Source organism: Ochotona princeps, chromosome 13 (genome assembly GCF_030435755.1).
Source record: "Ochotona princeps isolate mOchPri1 chromosome 13, mOchPri1.hap1, whole genome shotgun sequence".
Lineage (NCBI taxonomy): Eukaryota > Metazoa > Chordata > Mammalia > Lagomorpha > Ochotonidae > Ochotona > Ochotona princeps.
The window spans coordinates 41551671-41573118 of record NC_080844.1 but is presented as its reverse complement, the minus strand read 5'-3'; the positions used below and the strand labels follow the sequence as shown (position 1 = coordinate 41573118).

The following is a 21448-nucleotide window of genomic DNA, read 5'->3' as shown; positions in this document are numbered from 1 at the left end:
AATATAAATACATATTTTAATAACCCTTGCTATGTCGAAACTTTTGGGGGTAAATACGGAGATGGAAAATCAGTCAGCCTTTCATGGCACTGGCATCTCATACAGACACCGTTCAAGTCACGGTTATTCCACTTCCAATCCATTGTCTAGATTATAGTATGGGAATGTAGTGGAGGATGGCTCATGTCCTTGGGCCACTGAACACACATGGGAGACCCCAAAAAGCCTCCTGGTTCCTGGCTATGGATTAGCTCAACTCCAGGCTTTGAGGCCATTTGGGGTGAAAACAACAGATGTTAGATTTTTCTCTGTCTGTCTTTTCTTCTCTCTGTAAATCTGCCTTTCTAATAAAAACAAATGAACTTTCAAACATGAATGAAGTTTTAAACAAAATCCCCAAAATGACCCTAAGAAATTTGGTGAGATGCAAGATCATACAGAGAGTCTGAAGAAATGAAAATGTGCAATGCATGATAGGAATTAGAAATCCAACAAATTGAGTCATTAAAAAACTAATCAGAAAATCTGAAGGTGAAAATTTCAAAGAATGAAATAAATAATACAATGGGGGCTTCAAATTCAAAACGTTTAAGAAGGAATTCCTGATGTTTACCACAACTGTTTAACATAATGCTATATGATAATAAGAATGAAAAAGAAATTGAGAAATCCTGTGAGACATATGGGATGCCATTAAGTGAATAAACATCAGTGTTATAGGGCCATCTGAGGGAGATGAGAAGAAAAGAACATTGAAAATTTACTTCATGAAATACTAGTTGAAAACACTGACTCTTGAAAGATCTATTACATACAGATGCAGTGAGCTTAGAGGACCACCACCAGATTCAACCAAAAATGATTGTAAGCAAATGAGCAAAAACTCAGAACAAGGAGAGAATTGTTAGGGCTGTTTGAGAAAAATGTCAGCTTGCATATAAAGAGAAATGCATTAAATAACCAATAGACTTGTTAACCCAAAGACCTGTGAGCTAAAAGAGAATGGAATGAAACATTCAAGGTCTTCAAAGGAAAAAAAAAAACTTCTAACCAAGAATAAGAAGCTCAGTGAAGTTAGGAAAGAAAAAGTCTCTTCCAGACAAACAAAAATTGAGCAAATCACCGCCATAACATCCCCACAACAAATCCTAGAAGGACTCCTATGTTATAAAGCAGAGAATCACAACCACCATCATGAAAACACCAACAGAGCTGCTACACAAAAGAGAAATAAAAGAGAATCCAGTGTTATTCTAACAGAAGCCATGATGCAGAGACAAGAGAGAAAAAAGAAAGAAAAAGAAACAGAGAAAAAGAAAGAAAGAAAAAAGAAGGAAGGAAGGAATTCAATGGGGACTTTCTCTGCCAAGGGCTATTTGGGTACTTATAACATCATTCATGAACTATGGCTCAAAATTAGCCTGAATTTCAAATCCTGTCTGCTATTGCATATGTGAATGCCTTAGAGATAGCTTGAAGGACACATTCTTGTGATCTTGGACCATTGCTTGACCGTGGATCCTTGCGTGCAGGCCTCCACCACGGGCTTGGACTTCTGCCTAATCATGGACCATTGCCCAGAGAGTTTGACTTTAGCCTCCAGCACCAGCAGTCTGTGAACTCAAGATTCTAGACAGTCGGGTCCGGCGGTGTGGCCTAGTGGCTAACGTCCTCACCCTGAACGCCCCGGGATTCCATATGGGCGCTGGTTCTAATCCCAGCAGCTCCACTTCCCATCCAGCTCCCTGCTTGTGGCCTGGAAATGTAGGCAGTGGAGGATGGCTCAAAGCTTTGGACCCTGCACCCACATGGGAGACCTGGAAGAGTTTCTGGTTCCCGGCTTCGGATCAGCGCAGCACTGGCCGTTGTGGTCACTTTGGGAGTGAATCATCGGACGGAAGATCTTCCTCTCTGTTTCTCCTCTCTGTATATCTGAATTTGTAATAAAAATAAATAAATCTTAAAAAAAAAGATTCCAGACAGTCTGTCCTACTGTTCATATTAAGTCACACAGTTATTGTTTACTGATTGTCTGCGGCATCATTGAAGGATATAGTTTTATTATATTCCCTTTAACTACTTCCTGCTGATTAGGAAGAGAGGTTTTGTATATCCCAGGTTCAGAAATCTCCTCTAGTCTTATCTAATGGATCAGTCTCATGAGATGGAGGATTTCAAGTCACTGTCAATGGCTGTATCCCTATTTTTATTACACTGAGAAGTTGTTGAATTTTGAATAAGAAAAGTTTATCAGTTTATATGAATGAAATTTGAATAAAACAAATTGCAAGTGAAGTGCTCTTTAAGAAGAAAAGACTATATAATTTCCCCAATACTGGGTATTGATAGATTGTACCTGCACAGACTGTCAAACCGTTTAGCCTGTGCATAAAGAATTTCAGTGAATATACTACCATTGGAACAGAACTGATAGGTTTCATTAAATCGTGCACAAGCTCCTCCTTGTTCTGTAGGTTTATATTCTGAAGTCTTTCAATTGCCCACGGTTACTTTAGACTCTGTATTTGGGGAAAAAGATGCCAACTTGTTGAAATAAACATTTTCTCATATCAGCCTCATATTTATTGATTTAGCTAGCCAAATTATAATAGTATGGGCCTAATTATTTGATCTTCATTGATTTTTTAAAATGTTAATTTGTGTTGTTATGAGTAGAGAGACAGGCAGAACTTTCATGTTTAATGCTTCACTCACCATGTCTCTGAAACAGCTAGGACTTGAAGAAAGTTAAATTGGGAACCAAGAACTCAATGAGGTCTCATGTGGGGGTGTCAGGGGCTGAAACCACTGGTTTTACCTGCTTCCTCTTGATATAATGTTTAGCCAAAATCTGGAATCATAAGCAGAAGTAGGACTCAGCTCAGGTACACCAATATGGGATATCGATATCTAGGAGTCATCTTAACTGCTATGTAAATAGCCTTCTCATTCATTTTAATGATAATAAAGCAGAATTGGAAGTTATAATGTGCTTCAACTAGGTACACACCACCAATGAAATGCAACTTATGAATTCTATGTTTTATTATCATCAAGAGAGTTTTATTAAGGATGAAACTGTGCTTTCCTGCATCAGTGAAAGTAACAAAGCAAGTTTGGTAGAATATATCACTGGTGAGGACAGGGTGGGTAACAGGTGACACATATGCCTGAAACTATTTGCCTTGCTAGGATGGAGTGAGGTATTTTCTTAAATGGGAACAAAGCACATCTCATAGGAGGGTGGAACAGAGGCAAAGGCGTTAACCACTGGGGTGGGGTCGATATCCTTTGGATCAACCAGAGGTTTCAAGGTAAAATGCTGTAAGATGGTGGTCAGGACTATAAACAGCTCCATGCGGGCCAGGCCCTCTCCAACACAAGCTCTTTTTCCTAAAAATGACACCAACATTAATTATTCACACAGAAGACACAGCAATGAATAGAGATGAATAGCTGATTAACAAAATGACTTCTACGTAGACACAAAGCTGGTTTCATTTCCTCAGCACTATTAAAGTATTTTTGTGCACATCCATTAGTACATCTGTGCTGAGTCCTGACAGTGATGTTTTGTACACACACACACACACACACACACACTCACACACACACTTATCCAAATTGGCATGATGCAAACACTGAGCTTTCCCATCTGTCTCTGACCCAAATTCAACAACAGATTTGTTTCTCCATAGTTGTACTCAGAAGCATATCTCAGTTTGTCACTTACCCAATGAAACCATTTTCAAAAACTTACAAAATACAGCAGTAACAGGAACAAAAGCCATATCTTACAAAATCATACGTGGTTATGCTTTTTTCCTCAAAAATCACATTATTTAAATTTGCACTAAATTTAACAGTTTAGAAAGAAAATTCTGTTCATTATTTTGTTCTTCATCTATATGACAGTGACATTATTTTCTTTCATTATATTTACTTTTTTGAGTAGTGAATGTAAACCTGCATGCAAAATCCCCCACACCATCAAGGAGATTCTTGTCCTTCAACTCCTTCCATGACGTTTTCCACATTCAGCATTTACTGAAGATGCAGCAGAACCCAAATATACTGGCAACCTGGAGTTCATCTTGGACCCCTGTGCTTCCTTTAATAGGGGAGCTCTCCCCTTGTGTTCTCCCTGTAGATATACTGCACGTCCTTCTGGATGCAATTCAGACAACATAGATTGCATTGTAATAGCTATGATGCACCCATGGTGTACAAATACTTACCTTACCTATTCTCAGCAAATCAATGATGTTTATACTATGGTGCATTTTTCATGTTATTTAAGTAACTAATCTGACCCCAATGCTTACTATGTTAAAGAGAGCTGCAAATCTTGCAATGTTAGCCACAGTATCAGGACAAAGCACATGTGGCCCCAAATAAGAGAGGCAGAAAAGGCATGGATAAACAGTGGATTTTTAGGCATCATTCATGAACATTGAACACTCTCTTGGGACTGTACTATGAAAGGTAGATCAACAGCAATTTGTGTTTTTCCAAGTTATGAGCAAAAGTCTCATTTCTGCTTATGTTTTAGTTACCTATACAGAAAAAAATCCTCACCCTGCAGCATGCCTACTACTTCTCCTTTGGATTATACTGGAAATTCTCCATTCTACCTTTTTCTAAATGCTCCTATATTTATCATTTCAAACTTTCTGCCCATGGGAAGCCCAGCCTTATAGATTGTGTTAACATGGATATAATCTCTTGTTTGGGTTATGAATAAATTCAGAAGATCAGATGTTAGAAAGGCCAGACTATATACTCTCTCAATCCCATCATCCCACTGTCCATATTCATCTTCCCAAATATGTATCTCCTGGTGAGACATCAACTCCCTCGTGGCTAAAAGTCCACCCAGCTTTCTAGGCCATCTTCTGTGACCCTATAAAACTAGGGTTAATCTCCTTATGGAATTAGTTTTCACTGCTTTTCCACAATTTACTTCTGTTTCCCTTCCCACATCTAAATAAACCATGTCCAATAACAATTATTTAAAATGTTATAGCCATCCCATCTGTTTCTTGCTGGATTTGTTATAAATTGAGGAATGATTCTTAAATATTCTCTTTTTTTTTATTCATTCATTACATTGTATTATGTGATACAGTTTTGTTGGAACTGGGAATCACCCCACCCCTCCCCCCCTAAATATTCTTTTCATGACAATTTCCCTATGAGCAAATATCTTCGATTCCGACTGAATACTTACCTCTAGTGTGAAGTTGGCCTCCATAGCATCCTCCAACAAAATATTCCTCACTTGCGTCTCACAGCTGGAATCTCACTCTCTTTTACAAGGAGCAGTTGTTTCCTACTCACATGGCTGTTCTTGAATGAGGGAATGGGATTGGTGCTTGCAACAAGCTCAGGGTAATGTACTGAGTAAACTAGCTTCTAGGAGCTGATGAGAAGAACCTTGATGGGACTGAAATTCTAGGAGATCTTGAGAATCTCAGGATTCATCAGGAAGCAGACACTTTGAGCATATCCTCATTTCAGGGAAAAAACTGCTTGTGAGTGATGCCTCCAACTCATGCAAAGGGCAGCTTCTCTGCCCTCATACACAAGGCAAATCCAGAGGAGCCTGCATGTAAAGCCCAACTCCACTTGATCTGTTGTGCAGCTGAAAAGGAACCTTACCTCAGCCCTCACAATGGCTCAACTGGCTAATCCTCTGCCTGCAAGTATTGGCTCCCTATATGGACTCTGGTTTGTGTCCTGGGTGCTTCATTTTCAATCAGGCTTCCTGCCTGTGGTCTGGCAATGCAGTGGAGAATGGCCCAAAGCCTTGGGAACCTGCACTTGTGTGGAAGACCACACAAGGGGCTCCTGGTTCCTGGCTTCCTGTCATCTCAGCTCCCCCATTGTGGCCATTGGGGGAGTCAATCAACAGATGGAAGCTCATTCTCTCTCTCTCTCTCTCTCTCTCTCTGCAAATCTACCTTCCCAATAATAGTTAAATCTAGAGAAAAGAAAGTTTGCTTGCCTGTGGAGAAAGGCATGAAGTAGTCACTCTTCTTGAAGTTGCCACTTGCATCCAGGAAGTGGCCAGGGTCAAACTTCTCAGGGTTGGGAAACTCTTTCTCATCATGCAGGACAGAAGTCAGAGATGGTATTATTTCTGTGCCCTGATAGAGAAACACACAGATAGAGTGCATAAAGCATACATACCAACAGAAAATGAGAACTTTGTCATGTAATGCTTTTGTGTCATAAATGATGAGAATGAAACATGAAAGAAAAGGAGAATATTTGGTTCAGATGACACAGAATAAATCAGTGTCCCAACTAACAGCTCTGAAGTCATATAGGATATGTACAGGACACCATTCACTGCCTTCAAACCCATCGCCATCAGTTTATAACCTGACACAAAGACCTACACGTCATTAAAATACACCACTGTTTCCTTTCCCCTGACAATAACTAGCAATAATAGTGTTGATGTCTCTGCAAATCAGGGCATTCCCTTTACACATAGGGTGATGCCCTCAGTGTAGCTTACAGTAAGACCGGCCATACTCTTGAAACTCTCTCTGTATTCCTATCAATCAGAGCAGCTGGTAAGCACAGAAGCTTCTTACCTTATCAGAGTTTATCCTGCTGAACTCATGAAAATGAGAAAGTATTGTTTCACCATAAAACTCTTTTTATATAATGAACCTACTGAGAAACAACTGACCTCTCAGCACAGTACAGAGTGTGGGATGTTTGTCCTTCTGATTCTATCAATGATGCTCTAGCTTGTGCTACTCCTCACCTTCAAATGACAGTATCTCCTGCATATTGCAGACCTAGAAAAGGGTCTAACTCACACTACAAGTTGTCCTATGAACCATAAGTTTCACACCATTATAAAGTCAAACAATTAAAAGTCAGGACCATATGCTCTGGTTTCTCTTCAGATCATATAAATCTTTTGCCTTTTACTAAAGAAAGTCAGGACCTTAAATATCTCTTGACTTCTATCCACTCCAACTCAACTATCACATATTCCTCTTAAAAGTTGAGAATACATACTTTGTAATAACTTTTCCCATAAGCTGAATGACATAATTAAACACACTGACTTCGTGTTTCATTTTCAGGACACAAAGAATGTCTTTACCATATTTATGCCTATGTGGAAGGAAAGATTTCAATGCTTTATTGCCATTACCAAAAACCTGCAAGGCATATGGGTAAGTTTGCTACAAGTATCAAATGATATAATATCATGAATACTTATTATAAAAAGGACCACACATTAAAATGCTTAATAGAGTGATATTTTTATTTTTGTAAGAGTTATATTCAGAATATAATTCTTTTCTCTCAGAGTACATGGCTTTAAGGTCAAACTATGAGGTTGTCTTTAGTAGATACAGCAATAGAGATCATAATTTAACTCCTAGAACTTTTATAAAAGCATTTCTAGGAGATAAAATCTAAAATGCCATCTTGAGAATAGAATTCACAACATGGTAACTGAAAATCTACACAATGAAAGTTGAGAATGTAAATTCTAGAATTAGAAATAAAACGTTAGGTCAGAAATGTGGCACCTAAGTGTATTCTACAGGAAGTTGTCCTTAGAAGGATTCAATGGTGAAAAGAAAAGGCACTCTGGGAAAGTGTTCACTGCTTTAATCATCTGGCGCCTGCACAAATAGCAGTGTCACTACAGCAGGAGAGCTTGTCAAAGGGTAGCTGCTTGATATATTGATAATAACGTGATCACTATTACGGTTAGGGAAATAAGCCAGTCCCCAAAAAGAGAAATACAATATTTCCTCCTTGATTTGTGGTAACTAGCATACAGAGTGCAGCACAAAAAATTTAATTTGTATGAGTGAAATTGGCATTTTGCAGTCTTATTATTTATTGTCTTTGTCTTTACGCTGGAGAAACAGTTGTTTCTTTTCACTTCCTATTTCTTGAACTCTTTATCTAATGGAGGGTTAATCCTGTGATTATGAAATAAACTGAAACCTTGTCATTGCAAAAATAATAAAGACACAAGGAGTAGAGAGGTTGGAATGTAGGCAGGTAGGAGGACTAGGTAGGAAGTCTTGCTATGCTCCCCAACTCTACTGTGAACTACATTAAGAGTAAAAGTACGGGGAGCCATATTTATGTATATTGATTTGATTCATTTGCGTTTTTTTGTTTTCTTTTGTTTACTAACTAATCATCATCCCAGCCTGAAGGAGGTCCTCAGGTGGATCATGGCACATTCAGAGAGAGGCAGAGAGCAGAACATGTGCTGAGACTATCCCTGGGGAACACAGACCTCATCAAGATTGTCATCTCTACAGTTCCCACTAGCAGGCACTTGGTGCTGGCTTGTTCTGCCCTGCTCTGGATTACTGATGTGTCTCTTAATGACCACTGCCCTCTGACCCTACAATCTTCAGCACAGGTTTGGCAGGGAATGTGGGTAAGAGGAAGAGGGGAATGATATTACTGAAGTCCTAAATCTGTTGTGCGATACATGTGAAGTGTGTCCACTTTACATAAATGAATAAATATTTAAAGAATTTAAAAAGAAGACTATCTGTCTCTGGGACAAAAGCCAATGCTTTTGCATACAGAATGCCCTACCAGTTTATTCGCAAAATATTTTCTGCCTGTGGTAAGTTGGAACTTAAGGATATACTCTGGTTTCTCTTCAGATCGTATAAATCTTTCGCCTTTTACAAACTGACTTTCAAGAGTAATAAAATGTGTGCCCCTGTGCAGTAGCCTTGTGGCTAAAATCCTCACCTTGTATGTGCTGAGATCCCATATAAACACCAGTTCTAATCCTAGTAGTTCCGTTTCCCATCCAGCTCCCAGTTGGTGGCCTGGGAAAGCAACTGAGGACAGTTCAAAGCCTTGGGACTCTGCACGCGCGTGCGAGACCCAGAAGAGAATCCTGGCTCCTGGCTTCGGATCGGCACAACTCTGGCCGTTGTGGTCACTTGAGGAATGAATCAGTGGACATAAGATCTTCCTCTCTGTCTCTCCTCTTCTCTGTATATCTGATTTTATAATAAAAATAAAATGAATCTTTAAAAAAAGAGTAATAAAATATGTAGTAAAAAAAACCAGGGAAACTAAGAAGTTTAATCAGTAAAGTGGGGCTATTTGCATATTGGAACTCCTATGTGAGTCTAAGCACTATTTATTCAGGAGGTTTTGTCAATAGATTTAAGGAAAGTAGCATGTGGTCATAGAGTGAGATTCCTAACTCACAGAAGGCTTAATAGTCTACAGTCTTATCATTGTACTATGGCTGTGTCCTCAGATTGGTAAAGTGGAGTGTAGATGACAGGCCTCTCACCTTTGGAATGTGGTATCCTCTGAACTGAATGTCCCGAGTCACAGAATGGGGCACATTGTTAGGGACGAGGTCAACGTATCTCTGGATCTCGTGTATGACAGCATCCGTGTAGGGCATGCGGCTCCTGTCCTGCATGCAGGGGCTCCGGTCTTTGCCAATCACACGCTCAATCTCTTTTTGGACTTTAGCTGGCAAGGCAGGAATCAGATGTAAAGAGAGTTTCACTTAACACTTTCATTATTATCACAAAGTGGTATTAGGTGTGTCAATTACAAATTGACACACAACTTCCATTGGGGAAAATGAAACAGGTTTAACTCCTATTTAGGTTGGAAATTCCAAAGCAACTATGCTACTGACCAATGAACAAAATAATTTATCCTGAAATTTAATTCTCAGCTCAGATTTTGTCTGGAGTACTTCACCTTGACAAACAGAAATCTGTGGTCTTGACATCTCACTAGAAACCACTGAGTTTGTTTGCTTGGAGTGTGCCAGTTTATATATTAAATGTATAAATTTCCAGGACAATGGGAATTACAGCTGATAAAGAATATTTAGTTAAAAACATGGCATAAAGAGTTCCATTTATTCACTGCAGAGAAAAGAAGAACCTTTATTTAAGATGAGAACCTTTATTTATTTACATGAGCTGCATTGTAGTATAGGGGATATAGCTGATACCATAGGGGATATAGCTGCTACCCATAATGCCAACATCCAGTATCAGTGCTAATTCATTTTGTTGATGTGTCAATTCCAATCCAGCTCTCTGCTAATGCACTTGGGAAAGTAGTAAATGATGCATGGGAGACCCAGAAGGTTTTCTGGGATTCTGGCTTCAGCCTAGTGCATTTCTGGCATTTGAAGCCATTTGGGGAGTTAACTGGTTAATGGAAAATCCCTCTCTCCCTCTGTCTCTCCTTTGCTCTCTTGAACTTTGTCTTTAAAGGAAACATATCGAAGTTCTAAACATAAGTGATAGATATGTAAAGGCTGTCCTGTTCATTACATTGCATTACAATTCCTCAATTTAGTTTTACATGGCAGGCATTCTTTTGTGTTTGCTCACCACAGAGTGATTTTTTCCTATATTATTTCCCTAAACACAGACAGCAAATAGCCACGAGTCTAATTCTACAGAGGTGCTCCCTGGCTGTGTCACTGTTAGCATCCATAACCCATGTTCCAAAGTGCCAATGCCATTCTGCTCCTTTTGTCTGTGAATACTTTTTTTTAGCTACCTGAAGAAGGTGATAATTGAAGACCATGATCATTCCTTGTTTTGGTATTGGTATTGAATTTGGCGTTTGCTCTTTGAGAAGCTGTAATTTCATGCACAACAAAATGCTGATATAAAATGTACAGGAAGCATCGGTAAATCTGAGTGCTCAGTAAAGTAGTACAGAAAGACATTAAAACAGGAAGAAAGGAAAGAAAAATGTGAGCATGGGAACTGAAAATGGAAGTGATGAGGTAGTGCAATGTATGAATTTTCCAATGTACAAAAGATTTGTCATTTGGAAAACATCGTATCCGAATTCTAGGTTTAATCCAAAGTGTTCTTCAAATATAACAAAGATTTCATGTAGTATATAGACACAATCCTAAGATTTCTATTTCTTTTTATCCTACCGTAAAATTTGTATCTTATCCATTCAGTGATAAGTGAATGTACTAGAGATGGGAACTTTTCTGATCTTTGACTTGACAGGTGCATATCTCAATGCTCCTGAGTGTTGTCTTCATTTGTTACCTAGAACTCCCTCCTCCCCTTCCCCTATGACCATGCATACCTGCAACCTCAGGATACTTCATAAGGAGCAAGAGTCCGAATGTCAATGTGGAGCTTGTTGTCTGTGTCCCTGCATCAAACACATCCCATATGGTGATGATCAAGTGGTGCATGTTAAACTGAGACCATTTGTTCTTTTGTTCCTGGAAAGGTGTGTTCAAATTCCAAGATAAAAAGGTTAGAAATCATATAAATAGAATTAATATCATGTGAAAATTCAGCACATTAAGTCAGAAATGGAATGTTATATGTTGGTTGTTTGGATCATTCAAACTGCTAAAATATAATTAGGTGTACACATCTCCAAGTCTTTTGTCATGAGTCATTTTCCTTAGTTCTTAGAGCCAAGAAGTTATCCATTTATTTATTTCAAACATGTGTGTTATTAAGTCGCTCATCACTACTCTCCACTTGAATGTCCTTGTCTATTCTATCCTGTTTACATTTCTCTTCTAGAACCCCTCAGCACTGATGACATCACTGTTCCTATCCTCATCCATCATTGCACACATCACTGCTCTTTAGCTAAAGCGTCTGAGATTACACAGGGCTATCATTTCCTGGACCAATTTTACCCTCCTTGTTCACTAAGTCAGAGATTCTTTAACATTCTCACATCCTTCAAGTGTCCCTGTAATGTTTACAGAGGGAAGCCTTACTGGGTTCCTGCACATTTCTATGGTCCTTCTTTTGTTGTGTGCCAAACAGTGGAATATATTTTATGTACAATGACAAGTTATCATCAGTCTATAAATTATGGATACATGTGCCCCTGTATCTAAGTGTTTCCATGGTTTCAATTTGTCTCCAAATAAAGAATCAGCTTTAGCATTGTTAATATAACATTTCTAAGTTGGTTGTAACGGAAATACCCCAATACATTCTATATGATGAGTACAAGCAATAAAAATGTTTTAATGAAGGAGGTTTGTTAAGTATCTCAGTTGCAGAAGAGAAAAAAAAAAGCTCATTATATGTGGTGTCACTCACAACAATGTAGTTATAAAATGGGGTGTCGGGCCGGTGGAGTGGCCTAGCAGCTAAAGTCCTCGCCTTGAATGCCCCGGGATCCCATATGGGCGTTGGTTCTAATCCCAGCAGCTCCACTTCCCATCCAGCTCCCTGCTTGTGGCCTGGGAAAGCAGTTGAGGACGGCCCAATGCATTGGGACCCTGCACCCGAGTGGGAGACTGGGAGGTTCCTGGTTCCTGGCATCAGATCGGCGCGCACCGGTCCGTTCCGGCTCTCTTGGGGAGTGAATCATCGGACGGAAGATCTTCCTCTCTGTCTCTCCTCCTGTCTCTGTATATCTGACTTTGTAATAAAAAAAATAAATAAATCTTTAAAAAAATGGGGTCTCATTATACCTTTTCCATTTTAGTCAGGAAATAGTCGATGAAGTCTCGAGGATTACTAGTGTCCAGAGATGCTTTATGTTCCTGTAATTTCTCTGAGAAAAACTTCATTTGTTCCTCAAAGATTTTAAATAACTTCTGATGACTTCCTGGGAGGTAATGCATAATGGGAAAGGTATTGTAGAGCTGAAACAGGAAAGAATCATTTGTTAATTCACTCCAAATGTTGAAGTCACTTAATATGTGTTGCACACCCCTTCTTAATTGCTAAGTAGATAAAGAATAGTTGGAGGGGCCCGGCAGCCGTGGCTGACTAAAGTCCTCGCCTTGAACGCCCCGGGATCCCATATGGGCGCCGGTTCTAATCCCAGCAGCTCCACTTCCCATCCAGCTCCCTGCTTGTGGCCTGGGAAGGCAGCTGAGGACGGCCCAATGCATTGGGACCCTGCACCCGCGTGGGAGACCTGGAAGAGGTTCCTGGTTCCCGGCATCGGATTGGTGCGTACCGGCCCGTTGAGGCTCATTTGGGGTGTGAATCATCGGACGGAAGATCTTCTTCTCTGTCTCTCCTCCTCTCTGTATATCTGACTTTGTAATAAAAATAAATCTTAAAAAAAAAAAAAGAATAGTTGGCTTCGTGCACCGAAATAGTGGGTAGAATATCACTTGCTGTCTACTCATGCTACTGTTTTTCTGTCTCCCTGCCTTTTGACTTTAAAAAGAAAATCTGAGCCAGCAATGGCTCAGTGTGTAAATCCTTTCTTTGCTAATGCTGGGATCCTATGTCAGTGCTGGTTTATGTCCCGGCTGTTTTTTCTTGCCTTCCAGCTTCCTGCCTGTGTAGAGGATGGCCTCAAACCCTGGGCTCCTGCATCTGTATGGGAGACCCAAAGGAGACTCGTGGCTTCTGGCTTTGGATGTCTCAGCTCCAGCTGTTGCAGCCATTGGTGCAATGAACCAGAGGATGGAAGATCTTTCTGACTTTTCTTCTCCCCATAAATCAGATCTACTTTTCCAATAAAAATGAATATTTCTTTAAAAAATAAAATATTATAACAATTACTTTAGTATTAATGACAATGCTTGATAATACAGTCTCCTTCTATCCAAATTGTTCCATTTTTTTGTATTTCACTTCCAAACATTAAATTGAACTGATAACTCATGTGTAGTAAATTTAAAAACATTTCAAATGACACTTCAAATGGGATAGAAAAATAGGCAAAGCATGCTGGAAATTATTGTGCATCAAGAGAACCCTGAGGCCCTAGAGTGATAGCTGGGTGCTAAATCCTTGCCTTGCATGCGACAGGATACATGTGGGTACTGATTCCTGCCCTGTTTGCTCCACTTCCCATCCAGCCCACTGCCTGTGGCCTGGGAAAGTAGTAGAGGAAGACCCAAGGCCTTGGGACCCTGCATCCTTGTGGAGACCCTGGAGAAGCTCTGGGACCACTAGCCACTGTGGCCGCTTGGGGTGTGAACCAGCTGTTGAAATATCTTTCTGTAAATCTGACTTTCCAATAATAGTAAAGAAATTTTTTTAAAGTGTGTACTTTAAAAAAAGAGAGAGAAGAACCTTGACTTTCTTGGCATTACCTGTATCCAGGGAGTATTAAAAAGTTTGATGCTGTCTTGAAAGTGCCTAAGCAAGGTTTGAAACTCTGGATCACCGTAGTCAAAACGATTCTGGAACATGATGGAGCAGATAACATTGCAGGGAACACAGAAGAGAAGAGAAGAAGGATCGCAGGGAGACGCTAAGGAATACAGAGGAGGAGTTTTTAATGTAAATATTAAATGGGTTGTTTAAAATAACTATGAGAACTGATTATCTGGACATGTTACCAATAAAAACTTCATAAACCTAAGATAAAATTAATTCCCTACTGAAAAATTTTGAATCCATTTAATTTTATTTAATCTCACCTAAATATTATTACACCACATCTTATTTTTTATGTTTGTAGTTAGCAAGAATGGAAATACTGAGAAGAAATAGTTCAAAACATTCTTTAAATATTTGGAATTTAGAAATCAGCTTGGATTCTTCCTCATTGTATGTAACTAGGAAAGTGAGCAATTTAGAAGAACAAATATTTGCATTTTGAAACCAATGAGGAAGGAGAGTAGAAACATAGACAAGTGATTGAACAAATAACAGCTTGAAACTTCCAAAATCCTGGAAAAATACAGACTTCCAAATGCAATAAGCCCATAGAATCCCAAACGCATATCAGCAAAGCTTCTCCCATGACACCTGCTAGTCAGTCTGTCAGAAGTCAAACACATAGAGATGACTCTATAATCTCATTAGAAAAGAACGAAGTCTCTTGTATGAAGACACTACTAAACTCCTCTCAGATTTTCCAAAAGAAATATTTTGGGAAAGCAACAATACATCCAAAGATCCAAAACTTTGTAAACACAGCCAAACATTAGTATTAAATCCAGAGTTATTCTATAACACTTCACATTTATAAGAAACCAAAACAATGGAACAACCATAGATATATGGACCAAAACAGCTTTAAGACACATTGTATAACAGAAGACAAAGATGATATCTACTTTGATATCTCAAAGTAGTGTATTTGGATGAGTTAGCATAACAATTAGGAATGTATATGTACTAACTCCACCCAATTATCGGTGGTGTATTTGAATGAGTTAGCGTAACAATTGGCAATGTATATGTACTTATACACTTGAACACATTACTAGAGAGTTTACTTATGCTTTTATGCTAACCTTGCCAAATCAGCCATCTTTTTTGTCGAAATCCTCATTTTCTTCATTTTCCTATGCACCCAAATATCACATTTTTCTACAATTGTTAAATGTGTGGCTGTGGTACAAAGTTATAGTCCTTGAAGAATCTGAGAGTAATTCTGTATGTAGTATCTGTTTGATCTAAACACTGTGGGCTCTTTATCTAGTTCTTTTATCCTTCTACATGGACACAAATAAATGACCTTGTGTGATTCCAGATGTCAGGTTGAAAATATACAAGCCTCTATCAAATTGATCCCTGAAATTGTTTATCACTCCTGACCCGATTACTTTAAAAAAAAAAAAAATATATATATATATATATATATATATTGTTTTTCACTTGTTTGCCATATTGTAATACTACTGGAATAACTCTTTGTCTATACAATCACTACATTTAGTGACATAAAGAAATATGCACCATTGATTTTCTTTAATTCTTGTACCAGACACAAGGCTTCTTCTTGAATTCGATTCTCAATAGTTTTCTTTCCCATCCCCATGTTTCGCAAAACTGTGAGGGTGAAACGCCGAGTATCCTTCCATAGTTCTCCATTGCTGAAAATAATTCCTATCAGGACAAAAAGCAAATATCAGACAACAGGAACAATAAATATGCTACCATATGATCCATATTGTGTAATTCTAGGTAAGAGTTTGCATTTCTTAAACTACCCTGCTCCTTCTGTAAGTCAACCAGGAATTCTAATGTTAGAATTTTTCTTTTTGGATTTATTTATTTGACAGGCAGACTTACAAAGAGAATGAGAGACAGAGAGCTCTTCTATCTGCTGGTTACTCCCCAAATGGCAGTAATAGCCACAGCTGAGCTGATCAGGGTATTGGATCCTTGAAGCTGGGATCCAAGTTCACCTTCCCAGCCTCCGACATGTGTGCCTGGACCCAGGACTTGAGTCACCCTCCGCTGCTTTCTCAGTCCATAAGCAGCGAGCTGGATGGGAAAAGGGGTAGTGGGACGTGAAAAAGTGCACATATAAGACACTGATGCTTCTTGGTAGAGGATTACATTGCTGAGCCACCATGCTGGAGGCCGCTGTCAGGATTCTTGAACTTGAATATTACTAAAATCTTCTGATTTTGTTAGATGGATCCTTAAAGCCTCTAAAGAACAGCACGAACCAAGATTTTCCCTTACTTTACTCACAGGAAAGCAGATCAGGGAGGCAAAGGGAAGATAACACAGGTAGGAAGTCATCCTGGATCCTATTCAAGGTTTAAATTCTCAGGGAAGACTTTTTGACTGTGATGAGTCTTAGGGAAACTTTAAAAGAGAGAAGAAGATTCTTAACCAGTGAGACAACTGCATGTGAAAAAAAAAAAAATCTCCTGTCAATCATTTCCCTCAATAGAGAATACACTTCGGGGTTTGTGCATAAACGCATAGGGCCCGGCGGCGTGGCCTAGCGGCTAAAGTCCTCGCCTTGAACGCCCCGGGATCCCATATGGGTGCCGGTTCTAATCCCAGCAGTTCCACTTCCCATCCAGCTCCCTGCTTGTGGCCTGGGAAAGCAGTTGAGGACGGCCCAAAGCTTTGGGATTCTGCACCCGAGTGGGAGACCTGGAAGAGGTTCCAGGTTCCCGGCTTCAGATCGGCGCAGCACCGGCCGTTGCGGTCACTTGGGGTGTGAATCATCGGATGGAAGATCTTCCTCTCTGTCTCTCCTCCTCTCTGTATATCCGGCTTTCCAATAATAATAAAATCTTTAAAAAAATAAATAAATGCATAAAACGAAAGTTTAAAAGGTTATACTCATAGATAGATCTTATTTCTCACTTTAAAATCCTCCCTCTACTGTTTGACTTCCTCTAGAAATGTGGTCTTGCTACCAAGGAATCTCAATATCAGACTTCCAGGAACAAGGCAAGATTAAGAAAGCAATAAGGTTGTGTTTGAGGGTCCAGGGCTCATCTTAGAGAATACTGTGGAGGAGAAAAAGACATATTCACAAATGTTTGTTTTGGCAGAATTCTGTGACCCTGTAGAAGATGTGCAATTTAACACCGAACAAATGAAAAACTGATGGAAGACAAACTTCAAGTTCTTGTTAACTGAGGACCTTTGTCTTATTATGAGTTTGAAATCATAATCACAGTTTCTCCACAACCCCTTTTTAAATTTTTTTAATGTTTCCATGTTTTAGGCTTTGTGTTTTACTGTAGTCAAAAAATTCCAAGGCAGGAAATATGCTCCCTGCATACGATGTGAGCTTTCTAAAATGTGATCTTGGTATTCATGAATCAGATGGGAAAACCAAACCCAGATATTTGGCGACTGGAATAATTCAATTATTTCTCCCTGACCTCTTTTATCTCAACCTCTCTGTATCAATAATATAAGCAGTGATCACTTTAATTAAAACTTCTTAACAAAAGTTCCTGGAACATTTATGTTTTAGTGACTTGCTTATACTGAATTTTATGTCTCTTGGATACACTGTATCATATTCAAGGAATTTGAAATTACTGTAATGATTCTTGTAGAATCATTCAGACACATGAAATACTGAAAAATGCAATTCAAAAATTTGTCTAAATGCTTGAAATTTTCCAATGTCTAAGCCCATTTAAAATTTGGGCATTCAAAATGTCAACTACATTCCTCATATTAAATAATACCTGCTCCTTTGGCGTATAAATCAATCATTGGAGAATTCATTCTGCCAGCAAAGTCTTCTCCAAGATCAATCAGGGCCTCCTTCACTGCTTCATATCCATACAATACCACAGTGGGCTTTGTACCAAAATACAGGGTGAACACGGGGCCATATTCTTTTGCTAGCTGGGAAAGGAACAGGAGATGCAGCAGGTGAGAATTTATAAACTGAAATTCAGCTAATTGATGGAAATCTGTTAACCTGACTGAGTTTACCCTTAAATATTCATCTTGCAACAAAAGATAGCAAATTTTCAGGTTTAAAAATCTTTAGTATCATATGACACATACTTAAACAACAATTATTGTTATATATACTACTGTGTTGCTGTTATTACCACAATTAACACATATCCTATGCTTAACACTTACTATGTGACAAGGGCTAAGTCATCATTTGTTCACAGCATTGTACTACTTGTCACCCTGCAAACTGTAACTTGAACTAAATTTCTTCTTCCATTTTGGAAATGCAATACGTTTTGTGTCCCTACTCCTACATTCTAAAGTTCTGCTTTATTTGCTTTCTAAACCTTCTTTTCTTTTTAACACCAGTGACCTCTAAGTTTTATAATAGAGAATTTGGCATCCTGGCCGTATAAACTGTTATGTTTTCCTTGTAGTAAAGAGTCCTTTAAGTGTGTCTCCAGAAGTGATGCTAGCAGAAGTGATGTCTTAAAATGCTATGTCTTTGCATATAAAATTATTGCTGGCTCTCTATTTCTCCCACTCTTCACACATTGAAATAGTTCTATGAAGATGCTGTCTCTGTGACAATGCTCTTGAGATCAGCAATTTGGGTGCATGTAACAACAGCATTTAAAGACTGCAGAAAACTAATCCTTAGAAGACCTCATGGAAGAGAGGCACTCAATTGACACCTTCAAGCATGAGATGAATTTGTACCCTATTTTTAATGTCATTTCAGCTCGTCAGCTGTCTTAAGTTACACAAAGCAATACACTTTTCATTTGTCTGAGAGTGACTTCAGCACTTCTGGCTGCCCTATAATTCAGTCTATAAAACAACCACAGTGACTTTTTCATTTCATAAGGCATATTTTACCATTGCAATCCCTTGAGTACATTAAGTATAATCATTTTCTAGTATGACAGATAATAATCACATTCAAACTCTGGCAAGTTTTGCATCTTCTGGGGTATAATCATGTTGGTCCTTGACCAAGGTCTACAACAACAAGCTCTCCCTGAAGTAGCAAACAAGTAAATTGACTCTTTATTTTATCCAGGTAATACTTTGTACAATGACCTTAGTAACATGGAATCCTGCACCACACGGCATGTTTTCTTGATAAATATATGCCTATCATCAAGATAGTAATTTCCCTAACTATAGGATCACTTTTAACTTTCATTCATCACTTGTAGTTCTCTGCATGAATCTTAACATAAATCTTAGCACATAAGAGGCATTCAATTATTTGGTGGATTTGTATTTACTCTTGTCACCTGTTGGGGAAAAATAAATATTGTATGAATTTTGGTAAAGATAAATTTGAGCTCTGAAAGATTTAGAAATTCTACCTAAACAACAAACTGCTCTTCCAGAGATCCAGGCACAGAAAGCAGGAGCTTCCAGAACAACTTGCAGTCTTGGGAAAAGTTTTTAAATTTGGGCTTCAGAGAGGAGATGCTATGTGAATGCCTTGGTCTAGATAAGCAAATGACTAATTTATTGAGCAAATGCAGTTATTTCCCTGACTTTGAAGCAGTGTATGATTGAGGAAATTACAATGGAAAAAGATAAATATTCCATATATTTTATCAAACAATAATTGCAATAAAGGGGATGAAGGCTGAATTACAACCATGAAATTTGTATTTTCATCGATGTTAGCTTGAATGAATTTCATTCTCTCCTAACTATATACATTCTAATAAAGTTAATGATATTTTCCTTTAAAATCATCTCTTTATAATTTCCTTTCAAAAGTTCCCTTGACAGTAAAATAGAATGTATCACCATATTATAAATAACAGAGAGATTAATATTCATACATACCAGGCCTAGGGATTTGCTGATGTTGTTGGTGTTAATCTGTAGGAGATTTCCAACAATCGGGAAAGGAGTGGGTCCAGGGGGGAGCTTCCTTCTGGCATAGCTTTGCTTCCACAGAGAAAGAAGAAGCAGACAGGACAGACAAGTCACCAGGACACCGAGGAGGTCCATGGTTGTGATGTGAGTAACTGCGGTTGAGAGGTTGGGATCTCAAGGTTTAAGATGTGTGCTGCAAGCTTATCACCAGACATGCATTGCTCTTTGAACTTTAGACGAATACTGTTAATCTTTATCACTGCTTGCCCGAGTTGGAAACAGAACAAGCAAAAGTAAAATAAAATAAAGTAAAATGATAAAAATCAGTCATCTCAACCTGTTAGAAACAAAACTTAAAATATTTCTCAGGAAATCCAAAACCAAATGAACATCTACTTCGTGTCATAAAATATACACTTTTAAAGATTTAATTTAAAAAATTCTCATTCATTTCAACTGCAGAGTAAAAGAGAGAGTGACAGAGATTGTCCATCTGAAATGGCTGCAACAGCAAGAGCTGCGCTGATCCAAAGGCAGGAGCCAGAAGCTAGTATCTTTCTCTTGTCTCCCAATGCGGGTACAGGAGCCTGAGGACTTGTTCCATCCTTGGATGCCTTCCTAGGCACATAAGCAGGCAGCAAAATTGGAAGTGGAGAAACTAGGACCTGAATGAGCAACTGTTTGAGATCCAGCACTGCTAGTGGCAGCTTTATCTACCAAGCCACCTTGTTGGCAACAAGATATTTTAAACACATATGCTGAGTGATAAAATGTATTCTACTACAGTTTAGTTCATTTTGCATGAAGATCGAGGGTTCTTCAGAACAAAAAACACAATAGTCATATGATGAGCACTATGAAAACGTTAAATGTTTGAACAAATGTAACGAATTTCTACTGAAAGTCTGAAGGATAGGGAAAAAAATAACTGAACTCAAGAATTTAGCAGAAATATACAACTTTGTTTCCTGCAAAGAATGCATCAGCTTCTAAGAATCATAGTAAAAATCTCCACTACTCACCTTCTTGTTGAAACCTGACCAGGTCAATCTTTTTAAATATTGTATTACACGTGCCAATCCTTGTGAATTGTGCATACATTTTAACAATATGAAATCTTCATGAACTTCGGATAGTTTTCCATTTCCTAGTGTCCTATTGAATTTCTTCTGTAATCCATAGATTTTATTTGAGATCTTTGCTTCTTTGGTGAAATTTATTACTACATATATTTTTAACTATTAGAAATAGGATTGCTTTCCTAATTTTTAAGTTGCTATTGATTTATATAGCCATAATAATGAATTTCGTGCACTGAATCTGTATTCTGAAAATTTTCGAAATTTGTGTATTAGTCTAACAATTTTTGGATTGAATCATTTTTTTGTTTGTTTGTTTTCCTTAAGGCCACGTCCTCTATGAACATTAACAGATAGACTGCCGCCTTTCCAATCTGGAGGCACTTTGTT

The 21448-nt window shown here is 38.5% G+C and overlaps 1 protein-coding gene across 1 annotated transcript; it reads right to left on the bottom strand.

The window, feature by feature from the left end:
* Positions 1 to 3133: 3133 nt before the first annotated feature.
* Positions 3134 to 20224, bottom strand: LOC101524854 (cytochrome P450 2C30-like). Its single transcript, XM_004580027.3, has 9 exons — positions 19947 to 20224; positions 17888 to 18050; positions 15672 to 15821; positions 14075 to 14235; positions 12488 to 12661; positions 11122 to 11263; positions 9326 to 9513; positions 6008 to 6149; positions 3134 to 3393 (listed from the first exon to the last, which is right to left on the bottom strand). The coding sequence occupies exons 1-9, from the start codon at positions 20112 to 20114 to the stop codon at positions 3212 to 3214; spliced, it is 1470 nt and encodes a 489-aa protein (XP_004580084.3). The 5' UTR covers positions 20115 to 20224; the 3' UTR covers positions 3134 to 3211.
* Between the last annotated feature and the right edge of the window lie 1224 nt (positions 20225 to 21448).